This window comes from Lutra lutra, chromosome 4 (genome assembly GCF_902655055.1).
Source record: "Lutra lutra chromosome 4, mLutLut1.2, whole genome shotgun sequence".
Classification (NCBI taxonomy): Eukaryota; Metazoa; Chordata; class Mammalia; order Carnivora; family Mustelidae; genus Lutra; species Lutra lutra.
The window spans coordinates 9314790-9332368 of record NC_062281.1 but is presented as its reverse complement, the minus strand read 5'-3'; the positions used below and the strand labels follow the sequence as shown (position 1 = coordinate 9332368).

At 35.4% G+C, this 17579-nt stretch overlaps 1 protein-coding gene across 5 annotated transcripts in view; it reads left to right on the top strand.

Annotated features, from left to right (window-relative positions):
• Positions 1-17579, top strand: part of PHF20L1 (PHD finger protein 20 like 1) — a 77682-nt gene that overhangs the window by 6436 nt on the left and 53667 nt on the right. For all 5 annotated transcript variants that reach the window (XM_047727284.1, XM_047727283.1, XM_047727286.1 and 2 more), the window contains exons 3-4: positions 14300-14471; positions 14611-14695. In XM_047727284.1, the coding sequence (XP_047583240.1) occupies positions 14300-14471; positions 14611-14695 (257 nt within the window). The remainder of the gene's footprint in view (positions 1-14299; positions 14472-14610; positions 14696-17579) is intronic.

Here is a 17579-nt window from a genome sequence, read left to right as displayed (position 1 = left end):
GGCAGAGGCTTAACCCACTGAGCCACTCAGGTGCCCCTCTCAACAGTCTTTTAAAAGTCTTTCAAAAGACTTAATATGCTACTGTTTACGGATAACGTAATCAGCCATCTTTGGTCTTACCTCTGTCATATTTTCTATCACACTCCTGCCATTCAAATGGTGACATATCAGATTTGTAATCTCTTGAATGCAGTAACATCATAAGATTGAAAAAGGATACAGGTTGTTGATACAGTAGTGTATTTGGGGAAGGAGAAAGTTTAGATTTGAAGTTCTGCTAGAGATACTGTAAGTGGATTCTAAAGACGAAAGAGGCAGGTTCAAAGACTGTCACTTGCTGGTCCTGTAAATATGGGCAACCTCTTGACCTCAGTTGGCTTGTCAATAAAATGGAAGGAGTGTTATTGGCTTTTACTTAAGAGGATTATTTTAAGGATCAAATAATGTATCTAAACCTGCTTCAAATTCTATAAAATAGTACATAATTATTAAGCAATGAGGTAAATGCAAGGGAAGAGGGAGAGGTGAAAAATCTTTGAGGTTTTGAAGACTTAAGTGTATGTTTTTAAATGTGGCTTCAGTATTGACATGAGAATGGCCTGGAATGTAGAAAGAAAATCATGTCATTGCAACCTGCTATAAATCATCTTTTTTGGGTGATGATAAAATCTTTTTGTTTGTGCATAGCTTTCTAGTTACAAAGCACCTTTGCAAATATTTTATCTAATCACTCTGAATACTGTTCAGTGAGAAAAGATTGAACTTTTGTCTTTTGAATGAAATTCAAGTAGTTACTCTATAGCAAGTGATTTAGTTATGAAAACAAAAAAAATCAAGTAATATAAAATTTGAAATACAGAATTAATTTAAAACATTCAGATGAGTTAGGCTCTTCTGACCTTTTTTGGTAATATTTCTATTTAATTCTCTTATAGATCTAAAGGAAAGGAAAATGAAAAATTAAAAAAAAATTGTGGAGATGTCTCCAAGTATCAGAGTTTGATAGAACAGTGTAAAATTTGAATTGACAAATGCTGTTTCCACACATGGGAGTTTTTTGAACTGTATGGAACATTTTCAAATGTGAGTTTTTAAAATGTTCATTACCAGAATTTTTACAGTGTGGAAAATTGAGGAAATTTAGATTATAGCAAGTATAAATGCTTTTTAATTTAAGTAAAAGTACATTATTTTCTGAATAAAAAGGGTTGCTTTTTTCTAATTGAATTTAACTATTCAAAGGCAAACATTAATATAAATAAGTTGTGTTTTCTGTATTTGGAGTAGAAGAGTACTTCTGAAAAGTAGTATGTTGATCAAATTTAAAAACCAGTATCATTTTTAAATTTTACATTAGGTAAGTTTGAAACTTGTAGAAACCTTAGGTGAACACTTTTAAAATAGGAAATCTTTTGCTAATATGAATAAAATTCTTGTATATTGGGTTTTCCTAACTGTATATTTGAAAAAGATTCTTTTGAGTCACTGCCTACCTTTGAAAGCCTAATTAGAGCTGTAGACTCAGAAAAATGTACTATCATATTTATATGCCAAAAATATTGAGTTATATATTATAGGTGGTCATAGAAAACTTATCCATGGACTCCAGATTAAGACTTCTCTAGCAGAGAATTTCAAATTGAAATCTGTATGATAGGTTTTTTTAATTCTGAGATTTTTACATTCTGAAAGTCACAAATTTTGAATCAAGATCTAAATGAGCTCCGTTTAACCATCAAGCAAGTCTGCATCAGTGCACAAAGACTGTAGTTAACTTAATTTGTTAAAATTTTCACCAGTAAGAGCCCTATAAACTTTTAAAGTGAAGATCTCTTTCTCCTCCTCCTCCCCTCAAAAAATGTAGAAAGCAAAGTTAGACAAAGGTCAGAGTACATGTATTCATTATAAAACACACCTGGTTCTTGTTCTTACTCTGTTGTTCTTTTCATTATATTGATTTATTTTCTATAGAGCTTTTTCTTCTCTGCTCAAGTTTTTTGCTTATCCTAGTTTTCTTGGAAGGTGAGAGAAAACAAATATAGGGAAAAGTAAGTTTAACTGGAAGTCAGGAGATAATGGGTTCTCAGTGCTGTTCTGTTGTGAACTATGCGACTCTGGAAAGTTGGTTCTTTGCTTTAACGTCCTTAAAATGAGGGTGTGACATATTAGTAATCTTTTAGATCCCTTGAATTAGAAACTCAGATTTCTCTTACCTACTTTCTGTGTATTGAGGGAGGATGGATTTTTTAAATCTCACTTTTGGATGGGTAAATAACATAGACTTGAGGCAGAAGTAAGATAGACAAAAAGTAGAAATCATACATAGTTTGTTCAAAACTGCTGGGCACTAAAAGAACTTTGAGAAAAAATGAGTTGAAAAGTAGGGAAAGGTGAATCTAGTTTGAAACAAAAATAATAATTTTGAAGGTTGGAGTATAGTGGTATTGGGGCACATGGTTATCCTTTCTCCAGCCTGCTCTCCCACTCATTTAAATACTTCCATTGTGTAATTTTGAAATTACATAGTCATAACTTGGCTTAGAAAAGTATATGTAACTAGTCAGATGCTTTAACTCCCTAACTTCCCATGTGGTAACAATTCATTGATTGATTCTTTTGCAAAGTTCACTGATGCTGTAGTTTTTGTTTTTTGTTTTTTTTTTTGATGCTGTAGTTTTGAAAGTGATTCAGGTGAAGTCTAGAAGAGTGAGTCTCAAACTTTAGCTTCCTGGGATTCACCTAGAAGGTTTGCTAAACATAAGCAATAAGCCAATATCCAAAACTTCTGATTCAGTAGGTGTGAAGTGGGCCCAGTAATTTGCCTTTCTAAAAAGTTTCTGGGTGATGCTGCTGCTGCTGCTCTGGGTACAGCATATGAGAACCACTGGCCTAGAGTATGCAGAATTATTAACCCAAAGATAAAGTTTTTGAGTTGGATAGCAGTGGAAATATCCAGTATTATTTTTGAATTTATAGTTTATTTTTACTTATGTTAGTTGGAAGAAGTAAAATGTAAATACTTGGCAAAGTGATGCCTGATTCAAAATCTTTTTTTTTTTTTTTTTTTGGCTGTTTTTCAGTAAAATAGAGCATACTGATCTACATGAATTTCATGTGCTTCAGTTTTCTTGCTTTTCCAGTTTCTGTAATTACCACTACATGGCTGGATAGTTGGGATTTAGATCCTTGTTGCTGTGGGTGGGACAAAGACTGTCCCTGGTTTTAATTAATTATGGATTGCTATTGTGAGATTGTAACTTCTATAATGATTCAGAATATATAGGAAATACTCAGTATGTCACTTGAATTTTATAAGGAGCCTGCCATGTATGGAATGATCTTTACAGTTTAGAAATGACAGATCTGAGGTTTGGAGATATTAACTGTTTTATTCCAGTTCATCTGGAGTAAAAGTCAGAAAAATCATCTTATAGCCAGGTTCTTTTGACTGTGAGTCTGGTGGTCTCGTTACAATAACCTGTTGTCACACATAGGGACTCCCTGAGGTTTGAACCTCAGCTTCAGGGAGTAAATGGGCTCAGTGTTCATAGGCTATCTTAATTCCTGACTTTCTCTAGTGATATGTATCTGTCTGGTGTTTAGAAGGGCCCAGAGGTCCAGCATGCCCATGTCATTCTTGTTCCGTGGAATTAGCTTTTGCAAGGCAGGTTAATTGCTGGCCTGTCTGTTCTAGAAACCCTCCTTCTCAAGCTCACCTTTGAATTGAGCATTCAAGCTGATCATTTTCTGGCCTCCTTCACAAATGTATAGTAATGTAAAGTCCAGGAACCTCGGTCTTCTTGTGCTGTGCTCTCTGTGTCTGTGCATGCACACGCACGCTTATATAATGGCAGGGGTTGGATTGGAAGAGAAGACAGTTTTATTTGCTTATCTGTCATTTGATTGAAGGTCGGCTGTCATGTGTCACATGCTTCCAACTCTGAAAAATGTTTAGCAATTCTAGTTTTGCTGAGTAGACAGAACTGGTATCTACAGATGCTGAAAAGTTTTTAATTTTGTTTTTGATTCTTTAAGTGAGAAAAAAAATACTAAGTTTTAAATATCAGTAGTATAATATTTTTAGAAGCAATTAACTTGATATTGAAGAGACAGCTTAGTTTTGCTATTGTTCATAAGGATCCCAGTTTTTAGTACTTTTATATGACTTTTTATTTCAAAGAACTATTGACTATCCCTACTATCACTTTCCATAGATCATTATTCAGCAAAAATAACTTTTCTTTTTATTAGAAATTGATATGCCAGTATTATGTTATTTCAGTAACTATAATTAATTCAACTTTGAGAGAATTGTTGCAGTGAATTTGAAGAAAATTTGGGTATTTAATATTCAATGTGTCTTAAAAGTCTGATTTTTCATTGCCAAAAAGCTAACCCTCTTTAATTAAAAACGAATCTGTTCTAGTTCATTATGGTTAGGTAACAAAGTATAAGCTGCTTACATGAAGTGATTTTATTCCTAAAGATACCCAGCAGAGCTTACTGAATTTTGGCAGGTTGGTAAAGAATGAACCCAGAGTTTTGGGGATATCATGAGATGTGGTTACTGTAATATTGGCAAGTGAATTATGACTTAGGAGGCAAAAACTAAGTATAGGATTATATTTGTCATATTTGTCAGACTAGATTAGTAAATATTATTTTTAAAGTCACTTAGTGTTTTTTTTAGTTCTATAGGAAATCATACTCTATAGATTCCTGTATTTGGGGTTTGGGGGGGCAAGGGAGATGAGAGAAAGAATCTTAAGCAGGTTCCACACTCAGCATGGCACCCCACATAGGGCTTGATCTCACAACTGCAAGATCTTGACCTGAGCCAAAACTGAGAGTTGGATGCCTAACCAACTGAGCCATCCAGGTGCCCTTGGATTCCTATCTTAATTTTTAAGTTTATATTATAACAATCTGTATACACAGTGGAATATTACATCTCCGTCAGATGTAAGAAAGGATGGATACCCAGCTTTTGCATCAATGTGGATGGGACTGGAGGAGATTATGCCGAGTAAAATAAGTCAAACAGAGAAAGGCAGTTATCATATGGTCTCATTTATTTGTGGAACAGAGGACATTAGGAGAAGGGAATAATGAAGGGGGAGAAATTGGAGTGGGAGACGAACCATGAGAGACTGTGGACTCCCAGAAACAAACGGGTTTTAGAGGAGATGGGGGTTGGGGGGATGGGTGAGCCTGGTGACAGGTATTAAGGAGGGCATGGATTGCATGGAGCACTGGATGTTATATGCCAACAATGAATCATGGAACACTATATCAGAAACTAATGATGTACTGTATGGTGACTGATAAACACAATAAAAAAGCATCTAAAATTTATAGCAATTTTGAAACACCGTAAATGTTAAACTACTTTGTTTTCTCAGACTCGTATATTTTAATGCAGTGTTTCATACTTAGGCACAGTTGAGATATAGTACACCTTTTGTTTTGAGAAGTTCTAGTAATAAAATGAGCCTTTCTATGCATAGGGATGTTTTGTTTTGTTCTGTATAATAATATCTGTTTTCTGTACTCTTTGGGCTAACAAAAACCAACTTTAGGCATTTTGTATCAAAAACACTTATATAAAATTGAATTTTCAAGAAAAAATAAAGAGGATATAATGTGACTTCCATCTTATTTTTGTTTTCAGTACCTCTTGGTAAGAGCACCCTATATTTGAAACACTGCAGTAAGTGTGATAGGAGTTGAAAATCATCAGTTGGCAAGATGCCGAATATATATTGCACAGTCTTTAAAGACAGACAAACCTCACAGTTCAGAGATCTGCTTAAATATCTGTTTTTACTTGAGCAAGTTACTTAACGGTTCAGAGCCTCTGTGACCTTTCTCTAATAACTGGAAGCAGTAATAGTACCTAACTCAGAAAGGTTCTTTGAGGATTAAGCAAGATGAGTGATTATTAAAATCTTACCGTGGTTTTTGCCACAGCAGAGGCACTTAATAAATGTTAGCTTTAATGAAAAAAATAGCATGAATATTGGTTATTTTATGTAGAGAGGAGTCTGCTTGGGAGAGGAGTGAATGTAAATCCTTAAAACTTGAATCAGTAGGTATATAAACACCTATAACTACCTGTAGTAGTAAAATAATTTTTTAATGCTAAACATTAAGAAATAGGAACTAAGTGGACATCAACCTGCTAGTTTTGAGTTTTGTGACAAAATTAAGTAATGAAGAATTTGGTCCTATTGATTTGAACAAAGTATATGAAATATACAAACTTCTAGTACAATACCAGAAGTATTTTTGGTGGCATTTTTTGGGGTAGAGTAGGAAAGGAATTCTTGATAGTCTAATTGAGTCTTGCGGTGGGAGATGGTAATGAGTAGAAAGTAGGTGTAGGCACTTTGGTTAGAACTGACTGTGAATGAATGTAGGGATGGCAGGAGATTGAGGTGCTAGGGAGGTAGACAGCAGTAGGAGTTTTAATCCAGGGATCTGAAAGGAAACCATTATTTGAATGGTGGTGGCATCAAGGTTCTAAAGGAAGTCAGTGTGGCTAACTCGGATCTTACCTGTTCTTTGCTCTAAAGGTTGTGGACAGATAGGCAGCGGGGTGGTCTGGCAGCTTATACTGGACATGTGTCCTGGGGGTGGACGCCTCTGAAAAGAGGATGTGAGGGATGATGTCATGGGACTCTTTGAATTCAGTGTTGGAGAAGATGTGATTTTTGACATACAAGCTATTATCTGAATGTTCTGGAAAGTCTAGATTCTTTTACTTCCATTTGGGAATGTCAGATTTGAATTAATCATAAGAGTTGTTTTCATGTGTTGTTCTTCAAGTGTGAAACAACTTAGCATGTAGTACCTAAAAGCACTTCGTCTAAAAATACTCTAATACTAGGTGACATTGTTCTTGTAGTTTAATCAGTGAGTTGAATGGTTGAAGAGAATGTTTTGGTGAAAATTACAAAGCGTACTATAAATTGAAATTGCTTTCAGGAAGCTAAAATTTTAAAAGGTTACTATGTCATAAGAATATTAAGTTTGGATTACATTCTACATTAATTTTATTATTTGGCAAATAATCCTCCTCCTGACATTTGTATGTGAGGGAGTTCTGTATTTCTAGTTCTCCTAATGTGTTTTAGCCATTTTTTTATGACACACATTTCTTGCTTGTGAAGTCCTTATCCACAGAACTGTTTTGAGTTGTTAATCTTGACTCCCTAAATTTCTGTTGACATTAACATTTGGATTATGTATAAATCAGATTTCAAGTGTGTTTCACTTTTTTTAGTTCGGAGAACATCTAATTTAGGTATTCTTTGTACTATATATCTTTGCTATTTGACTGTAACATAGCTTTACTATTTGACTAACATTGTATGGTAATTGTGTTCCCTTATTTGATTCTTCCCTCCCCTCCTTCCTGAATTTGAGTTTATTGATTGGAATAATATTTTTATTTGTAGCTTTATTCCTACTTCAGTGTTTGGCACATAGTGAATTAGAGACTCAGTGTTTATTGGGTTAAATGAAATGAATGAGGAACTGTCAATTTTTAAACTTACGTATCTTAGAAATTTTATTATCCTATCAGTATAAACAAATGACTATTATTTAAAATACACAATTTGAATAACTGTTGGGGCATGTTTTTAAAATACACTGCCTTTTTGTTGGGGTGGGGGGCACCAAGGTGGCTCAGTTGGTTAAGCGTCAGACTCTTGATTTTGGCTTAGGTCATGATGCCAGGATTGTGAGATTGAGCCCTGCATCAGCTCTGTGCTCAGTGGGGAGTCTGTTTATAATTTTCTCTCTCCCTCTATCCTGCACCTTCGCTTGTTCTCTCTCTCAAATAAATAGATAAATCTTAAAAAAAAAAAAAAAAAAAGTAAAGTATTTTGCCTTTTTGATTAATGTGGCATTTATTTCTTAGAGTGAATTCCAGTGGCCTTTAGGACATTAATAATGTCTGGCCTGTTCAGTGGATTGTTACCTATCAATGAGTAGTTAAGAACTCCATCTGGGGGTGCCTGGGTGGCTCAGTGGATTAAACCCTCTGCTTTCGGCTCAGGTCGTGATCCCAGGGTCCTGGGATCGAGGCCCGCATCGGGCTCTCTGCTCAGTGGGGAGCCTGCTTCCTCCTCTCTCTCTGACTGCCTCTCTGCCTACTTGTGATCTATCTCTCTGTCAAATAAATAGATAAAATCTTAAAAAAAAAAAAAATAAGGAGTTTAGACAAAAAAAAAAACAAAAACAAAAAAAACTCCATCTGGTGGCTTAAGTGCAGGAGGCCATAATTGTGTTAAGGAGTTTCTCTTGTCATTTCCTCATGGTAAAAGTCTGGATATATCAAACTAGATGACAGATCAGAATGAGTTCAAATAATGTTTAATTGCTTTACTGTTAATACATTGAGTATAATTTTTATTAATAGCTGCATGCCCATTTTTTTTTCCTTCCAAGGATAGTGGAACACCTGTATTATGAGTGTTAATAGATAATTTTGCTTTCCAGAAAGATTTTTTTTTTTAATCATGGACCCCTTTAAAATTCTGATTAAAATTGGGATCTCCCACTTCAAGAGAATACTGGTTTGCAGCTACATGAAATATAGCATTTTGCATACAGCCTCAGGGCATTGTGATCTCTTGATGTAGTCAGAGAATCAGGACCTGCCCATGTAAAACAGGTGAGCTAGTACAGCAATTCATCTGTAATGGTAATTCCCAACTTAGATTTCTTATGTTTTCTTTGTGTTTTGACAACACTCAAGAGATGATACTGTAGGGAACTAATGCAATGTATTCAGTGTATAACCATCCTCTTTGGTCAGTATTTGGTTCTCAGTGGGTTAGTGGATTTGGTCCAGAATCCATAGATATTGCTACTCTGAACAGTCTTTTACAAGTGGGAGATAACCAGTAACAGTGTTAAAATGCTGGTATTCTCAGATGAGTCAATAAAGCATTATTAAGAGTTCAGAGAAGGGGGAGCGCCTGGGTGTCTCAGTGGGTTAAAGCCTCTGCCTTCAGCTCGGGTCATGATCTCAGGGTCCTGGGATCGAGCCCTGCATCAGGCTCTCTGCTCCGTGGGGAGCCTGCTTCCCCCTCTCTCTCTCTTTGCCTGCCTCTCTGCCTACTTGTGATCTCTGTCTGTCAAATAAATAAATTAAAAAAAAAAAAGAGTTCAGAGAGGATGAAAATAATTTTTATTCTTGGTATTGAATTTGTTCTACTCAGTAATTATAGCCACAGTTTAACTTGACATTACAGGACTTTGACTACACTAATTCAGAAAAGACCCTGAGGAATCAATTGACAGATCATGATGGTAGAGTTGCATGTATGAAAATTCTGTGAAATTCAGCAGAAGTCATTGTAAAATCTTCTCAATATTTCTGAATGCTATTTGTTTCCATTAAGTCTAATAACCAGTTTTAGGGTGGATCATATTTCTTGTTAGGTTTGCTTGTTAAACTTGCTTGGAATCAAGTGTAAAAGACACTAGACCGAGGCAGACCTAGAGCAATGAAGGCAATCCCTTGTTTTCCCCACAAGTGAGTGTCAGTTAAGGAATGCATGCGTTTCAGATGGGGATTATAGTAGGAAAGGTTGATAGTGAACATACTATGATATTTTGCAGTAAGAGATGATAAGAGGGGGGGCGCCTGGGTGGCTCAGTGGGTTAAGCCTCTGCCTTCGGCTCAGGTCATGATCTCAGGGTCCTGGGATCGAGCCCCGCATCGGGCTCTCTGCTCAGCAGGGAGCCTGCTTCTCCCTCTCTCTCTCTCTCCGTCTGCCTCTGCCTACCTGTGATCTCTCTCTGTCAAATAAATAAATAAAATCTTTTAAAAAAAAAAAAAAAGAGATGATAAGAGGTAAGAAAGCTCCATCCAGAATTCTCACACTGAGGAATCGTATTTTCCATCTCTTTCTTTTGAACCCTTAAGAAATGCCAAGCACAGTGTTTCCTTTTCTTCTTATCCCTCATTGTTTTAACTGTTTTAACTGTTTTAACCCCAGTCTCCCACTTCTCAGATCTTTTCCCAAGTCAGTCATAATGTCTGGGACTCAGCCTAATCATTCTTCTCTACTCTAACAGTTTTCCATGATTTAGCTTTAAAAAGATGACAAAAATGGGGTGCCTGGGTAGTTCAGTTGCCTAAGCAACTGCCCTCGGCTTAGGTCATGATCCTGGAGTCCTGGGATTGAGTCTTGCATCAGGCTTCCTGCTCGCGGGGAGTCTGCTTCACTACCTCTGATCTTCCCCCTTCTCATGGTCGCTCTCTCTCTCTCTCTCTCTCTCTCATTCTCTTAGATAAATAAATAAAATCTTAAAAGGTTGAAAGATGACAAAAAGCCATTATCACTATATCTTTCAAATTCAGTAAGAAAAATTTTACATTCCATTCATACTCAATTATAATAAAATATAAATTGTGCATCAAAATGCTGCTGCTATAGGGCAAGTTAGAGAGGCATTTGTGAATACATTCATTCAATAGTATTGTCATTCACTGTGTGTATCAAGGCATTGTTATTATGGACCATTTGCTAGAACAGGGAAATCCTTTCACTAAATCAGATTATATGTTAAGTTGCCATTTTGTGCATTTTACATGTAATAACAAAGATTTTGATGTTAGGGTTTTTTTTTTTTTTTTTTCCCTGAGTGTCAGTGAAGACCAAAGTAAGGGATTTCCTATTTGTAGAATGACAGGGCATTTCATCAGTTTATTATTGCAAAGGCCTTCATTTTACCTAGCTAATGAGTCCGGTCTGATGTTGCACTGTTCTCCTTTGTTCACACTACTGCCTATTTTGTTGTCTAGCCAGAGGGAATGGTTTCCTCAAACTGCCCCTCCCATCTTTGATCAAGAGTTTCTTAAGGACAGAAACCTCATTCTGCTTCTGTCTGAATCCACATTATATGGCTGATTGCCTAACATTGGTTTTAAGTAAATGAACGTTGATTGACTAACTGAAAGTGTGTACACTTTACCTTTTTTTGTACCTTGTTCATTAAGTCTAAATCCAAGAAGTCCTAACCAAGATCAACGTAGATAATGTCTCCCAGGAATAGTCCGTGAATTCATCAATTTTCTCTGAACTATTACTAATATCATCTTATGTAAAATTTTTGTATATACTTACTAGTGCACCATATATGATATAATTACTTTGATATAGGCATTATCCCATTTCTCCTGTAGGCTTTTGTGCCCGTTGTTTTTGGCTGTGATTACCCTACCATGTGTATTCTTGGATTGTGTTATCTATACCTTGGATGGTTACCAGGATCCAAGGAGATAAGGTATATAAAGAGCAGTTGACACTGAGTAAGGAAAGAACATAGAGGAAGGAAAGAACTAACTAAACTAACTAAACTAACTAACTAAACTAACTAAAGAGTAAGGAAAGAACTAACATACATGTAAATGTTCTGAATTTGTTCTCTCCTTATCTGACTTTAAGCTAAACTCCTTGAAGGTAGGTAGGAGTTAATTATGTTTCCTTTTCTACAGCAATAGTACCTAGCAAGTGCTTTAGTCTTATTAGATGCCCAAATTTATATGGAATGAATGAACAGAAACTTAGTCATTCTTGATAATGGTAATATTTATGGCACTTTTATTTAAGATTTAAAATTTGGTTAGTAAATGTTGAAAGGAAAAAGATAATCTTGGGTATTTGTGTTACTTAATTCTTGGCCTTCATCCGAAGTTTACCTGTCATTCTCTAGATATTTATGTAAAGAGTATATAATATGCTATAAATTATCCTGAAGCAGTTCCCCAAAATACAATTTTTAGTCTGGTTGTTATATCAGGCATCCTGACAGTGAAAGGAATTTGAAATATTTTAGGAAAACTCTAAGTCACTTAAAAATGCAACCCAGATTTAAATGATTTGAACTTACTTGGATTCTAACTCTTTGCCAAATTCAGTCAAGTTATGGAAATAAAGTTGTGTTTAACTCTGTTACTGTGGACCATTCTTATTTAGAGAAGTGTTTTAAATATTTGGAATTGTTTACATTTAGAATTGAAGGAACCTAGAGATTAAACCCCTAACGTTTGTTCAAAAATAAAAAGATGTGATAATAAACATGTGGAAATAGAAATTTGTCCATTTTTATAATTGATAGAAAATCTTCTTACAATGCTGAAGTGGCTGGTGAATACTGGAAAATAAACTAAAGGGCATTCTTACCTCTAGGCTTCCCTCAGTGCTAGTGGCAGTTTTTATGTTTTAAGAACTGGAGGAGCGAAAACATACAATGAGAGCAACATTGCAAAAGGCAGTCATTAGAGCATTGATTCTCAGTGGGTGAGGTTGGCATGTTCCCCTGGGGGAGTATGTTAATTCCCTGGGTTTTCTTGTGTTGTGTATGCTTTTCTTTAACAAAATGTTTCTTCATCCATAGTCATTCCCCCCAGAAAGACTAAGAAGACTAAGTTCTAACTTAAGGTTAGAACATTGACAGCCTTCTCAGTTCTGAAGATCTGTACAGATTGTCTTTAACATCACTTGTTGTTCATCCCGAGTAATTTGCGAGTGGCTGGTGTATGTCTTGTCATTGGACTAGATGTTGGGGGATACAAGGATAGACATAACTCTCTTATTCCTTAAAGCTAACTGGTCAGGAGGTATCTTCTAAAATCTTGTCCCTTACATCTCTGCTAACACGAGAAATGTTAAAAGTTTTGTGATAAAAGGATCAGCTATTTCTTTTACTTCGGTAATGGTAAATGTTTTATCTCCACGTTGACAGGGCCAAGAAACTTCTAAAGAAAACAATGTAGCTTGTTCTCTAGTATTTTCCCAAGTTATTTAACCACCAGACCCTTTTGTGCGTCATGGGTCTTAACATTGCAAGGGCTATAAATGCTATGCAGCATACAGTTTAGGAACCTGCACTGAAATCGTTATTGGCCAAGTGGGTGCAGTGAGAGCAGCTGAGGCAGAGAGCTGGGAGGTCTTTACACATGGGATTACACACTCCAAGCCTGGAATGAGTAGTGGAAATGGAATAGTGGGGAAGGCAGTTTAGGGCTAGGCAGAAAGAACGGTGCACAAATGCACAAGTGTTTGACAGAGCTTGGTGTTTTTGAGCAAGTCCCAAGTAGTTGAGTATCATTAAGCCAAAGTAGGGAAAGAAGGTACACCAAAGAAGGACTTGGGGCCTTTGAAATGTTTAAGAAGCCTTGAATAGCATGAGCGATGTTTAAAGCCTGTAGTAATCGGTTCCCAAATTTCAGAGTCATGTAAGATCTGTCATACTTTATGGTGAAAACCAGTTCTCCATAGGGGGAAGAAAAATTCCTGATTTATCAAAAACTCGCAAAAATATGAAATATTATGGCTGAATCATCTACCATGTGCTGCTATTGAATTCTTAAGGTTATTTAATGATACTTTTGAAAAATTTTTGAGTCATCTGTGAACATTTAATATGGTACATTAGGAACGATAAGGCAATTTTCCACGTTGAAAGTTTCAAGTTAACTAATTTCTATTTTAGAATTTATTGTAGGAGAATCATCACACATAAAGACAGAACAATGTGATGTTATTTTTATATTTTAGAATTTGAAGTTTAACTGAGCTTTCCCTACTATCATTGATGTGCATTATAAAATATCAAAAAGTACACAGAAATAGAAAAAAAAGTGGTTTTGTGCCATAAAGAGACAAATGTGCATGTTGGTATTTTTTGCTGACAAATTCGTTTTACATACTTATAATTTTACTAAACACAGTGCTGCTACTTTTTTACATTTTCCCATGTAAATTTTTTGTAAATACCACATTTAAAGACTATATAACATATCATTCAGAGGATATACCAATGTTTGTGTAGCTATAGATAGTCTTCAGTTTTTCTAAGTATATTTTTAGATGGTTTCTATTTTCTTTGTTATTATAAATATTTTGTATATATAGTTCCAGAATTGTAATGCTTGAGTCAAAAAGTAGGAATATGTTTAAGGCTCCTGAAGCGTATTTTCGAATTACTTACCAAAACAGTGCAAGTAATTTATATTTCCACTGGGAGTGTATTGAAATATTTATTTCACTAGGTATTGAGACCAATCATTTAAAAAAAAAAAAAAAGCAACAAAAATAACAAAGCAAACTTTGTTGGTTCAGTAGTTTAAAAATCTGGACCCATATTGTTCTGTTTATGGTTTTTATGGTAAGCAATATTTCAGTTAAATTATCCTTTTTTTTTTTTAAAAAATCCTTTGTGTAAACAAATGTAAGAATTTTCTTTTGATATGAAGCTGCTTTTTATTTTGGAGGTATCCATCACGAATTGAAAAAATCGACTATGAGGAGGGCAAGATGTTGGTCCATTTTGAGCGTTGGAGTCACCGTTATGATGAATGGATTTACTGGGATAGCAATAGGTTGCGACCACTGGAGAGACCTGCATTAAGAAAAGAAGGGTTAAAAGATGAGGAAGATTTCTTTGTAAGTAGCAGCTTTTCCATTTGGTAGCCATATAATACATTTCAAAAGGAATTCTGTTAAATATTACAAAAGCTTAATTTTATAAAGGAAATGCTTATTTATTATACATGGTATTGATCTCAAAAGTTGTTTAAAATAGGATTTTAAAGCTGGAGAAGAAGTTCTGGCTCGCTGGACAGACTGTCGCTATTACCCTGCCAAGATTGAAGCAATTAACAAAGAAGGTATGTATTTGAGGTGATCTGAGATTTACAGTGGGATTAATAGTAAAATTTAACTGGATTTCTAATTTTAATTAATGTGTGTAATTGTTACATATGGTTGTTACTTCTCTTTGTTTCAGACTTTACTTTCCTTCTAATATTCTTTTTTGGGAGTATTTTATTTGCAGTATATAGGGTAACATGACACCTAATCTACTGCCAAAATAAATTTTAAATTAGGAGTGGTAGATAGTTGGTTAAAATTGTGCAGCATTCAGTTCACAGGTTTACATTGTATGCATTTTATTTCTTATTCTCTTCTTCTTTATTTCTGTTTCTGTTTGTGGGCCAAGTTATTTTTATGAGCGCCTCAACCAGAATGTGAGGGAAGATTAAAGATAAAAGGAAATTCAAATCAGGTTACCTTGGAAGTAAAATATAGTATAGTGTTTTCTGAGGAAGGAGTGTGAAAATTTATTAGTTTGAGGATTTCCTTTATTGGATCTTTCCCCTGCCCATTTTCTTTATTTCTACAAATAAAATTGGGACTGTTAAGTTTCCTAATAGCCTTTGTGGTATCTAATGCTGATATTGAGCAAAAATTACTGAACTGATCAGAAATGTTGACAATAACACAGAAATCAGGTGTGTTAGTGTTGCAGAAGGTGAATACTTCTGTTGGGACAGTAATGTATTGAAGAAAAAAAAAAAAAAACAGAACTTCTAGACTGATTAATTTGGAAAGGCTTGAGAATTAGTATTTAAATTAGTATTAGAAATATACTTAAATATTTTATTTTTTAAATTTCTTTAAAAAGCTATAAAATAGTTTACAAGTATATTTTTCAAGTCAGTAATACATTAGTTTTCTATAATGATTATTTTTTAAACTTGACCACTCATTCATTCTTTTCACTGAAGAAACACATTGAGTGGCAGCTTCTTTGCAAGAGGAGCATTTAATCTAAGTAAGGTGATGCTTCCTTTAAACCTGAAAGACAGACGAGTCAGCTAGATAAAGAAGGAATGAAAGGCTTTTTCAGACAGGAGAAGTGGTATATTGCAGGAGAGCAGAAGAGAGGCCTGTCACTTTTTAGGAATTGCAAGACTTTGATGTGACTGGAGTGAAAGAGCCCTTTAAAGGGAATAGAATATCAGAAGAGGTGGAAGAGAGAAGCAAAGATCTGTGTATGCGATGTCTTGTTGCAGAATTTGAATTTTATTTGGAGATGATGGGCAAGAACTGTGGAAGGTATTTAAGCTGAGGAGATTTAAAGTAACAAATGAGAAAAAATGGGAGGTAAGAGGAGATAAAAGGGGAAAACATTTAAAGAGATAAAGAATGTTAGGTGTGGAAAAGTAAATCATTGTTGTTTAGCTTGAAATTATGACATAACTTTGCAAAGGCCTATTCCAATGTATTGTTTTAAGGAATTGAAATAAGAGTTCTGGCTATGATTTTACTGCCTACCACTAGTCACTTCCGGAAGACTTGAGGAGCGTCTCCATTATTAGGTTTGCAGGTCACTTGCTTCCATGCTTAAAGCTCTTTGGGAGTGTAGCATATTACAAGTCCGTGTGTACATACACTTGCAGTGCACTCAGAAGCAAAGCCCCCATATTTTATCCTATCCCGTTTGTCCATGGGCATAGAAAATAAAATTAAAATTGCACTGGTGGAAGAACGAAGACACTTAACTGCAGTCTCTGCCATTTCAGGAGGAGTTTAAGTAAGCCCTTAGTGAAATATTGATAGATGTAATTTCTTTTTAAAAAGTCTCCATTGGAGGTATTTGTCTTGTGATTTCTGTATGCTCCACAAGGTGGATGAACCTGCTTACCATGCCCATGCTGCCAAAGAAAAACAATGCAAAGGATGCCTTCAAGAGGCCTTCTGTTCACTGTAGGAGCTAAACAAAATGAACAAAAATAGACATTAAGGTGTTTGAAATATGTCTTAGAGAAATTGAAGAGGAAGGACAGATCTGTAAACTGGAAGGCACAGGGAAGTGTTCATATTATGGGTGGGATTTGAAGAGCTGGTCCTTGAAGAATAGGTTGGAGAGAGGAAAGGAGAAAGGCATCACAAGAGCAGAAACAGTGTGATCAACAGTGGGGAGGGATGAGTGTCCGGTTGACATAGTGTGGCACCTGCTCTCCTCTGGAAGGCCATTATTGAAGAAGGAAGAGGACAGTTACAGGAATGATGGTAGTATAAGGTGTATGTATGGTTTGGTATTCTCAAAATTTTACCAGTTTTTATATCCTTGCTACTTAGTGGGTCAGTTTTTTTTCCGTAACTTGGGTCTAGATCTTTATATCTGTAATACTGTGAATTATGCTAATTATAGAAAAGATGAAATCCTATGATGTTCAAATTGCAAAATTAAGGAAAATCTTTATACATCTATATCTGGCTTTGGTGCCAACTTCTAAGCCAATCATAATTACCACACTTACTGTTTATACTTCTTTTGTAAAGGTCTAGTATCTGTTTCCTTAAAGTGGCTCTCAGCCCTCATTTGTACAGAAATGATAGAAAATTATTGAAATTTCTTAAGTATAAAATCTGTGTAATTTATATGTTTTGTGGTAGTACTGACTTGTGTTGACTTGAGAACATGGTCTCTGTAACCAAAAGTGAATATACTTTGTGATTGTTGTGAGAACACGGTCTCAAGCCCTAAACGCAGAATGAGTGTGTGGGAAAGGCATGGGGATGTAGTTATGGCTGTGCTGCTGCTTGGTGGACTGCTGTGGACAGAGCCTTCAGCCTCCTTGGAATTCAGTGTTCTGATCTGCAGAGCAACAGTGTCATCTAGATGGCCTGTATTTTCTAACTTAGAAGCTTGTGGATCTGATTCTTAATTGCTAGTTTGTTAATACTGTGAACAGAATAATCTTT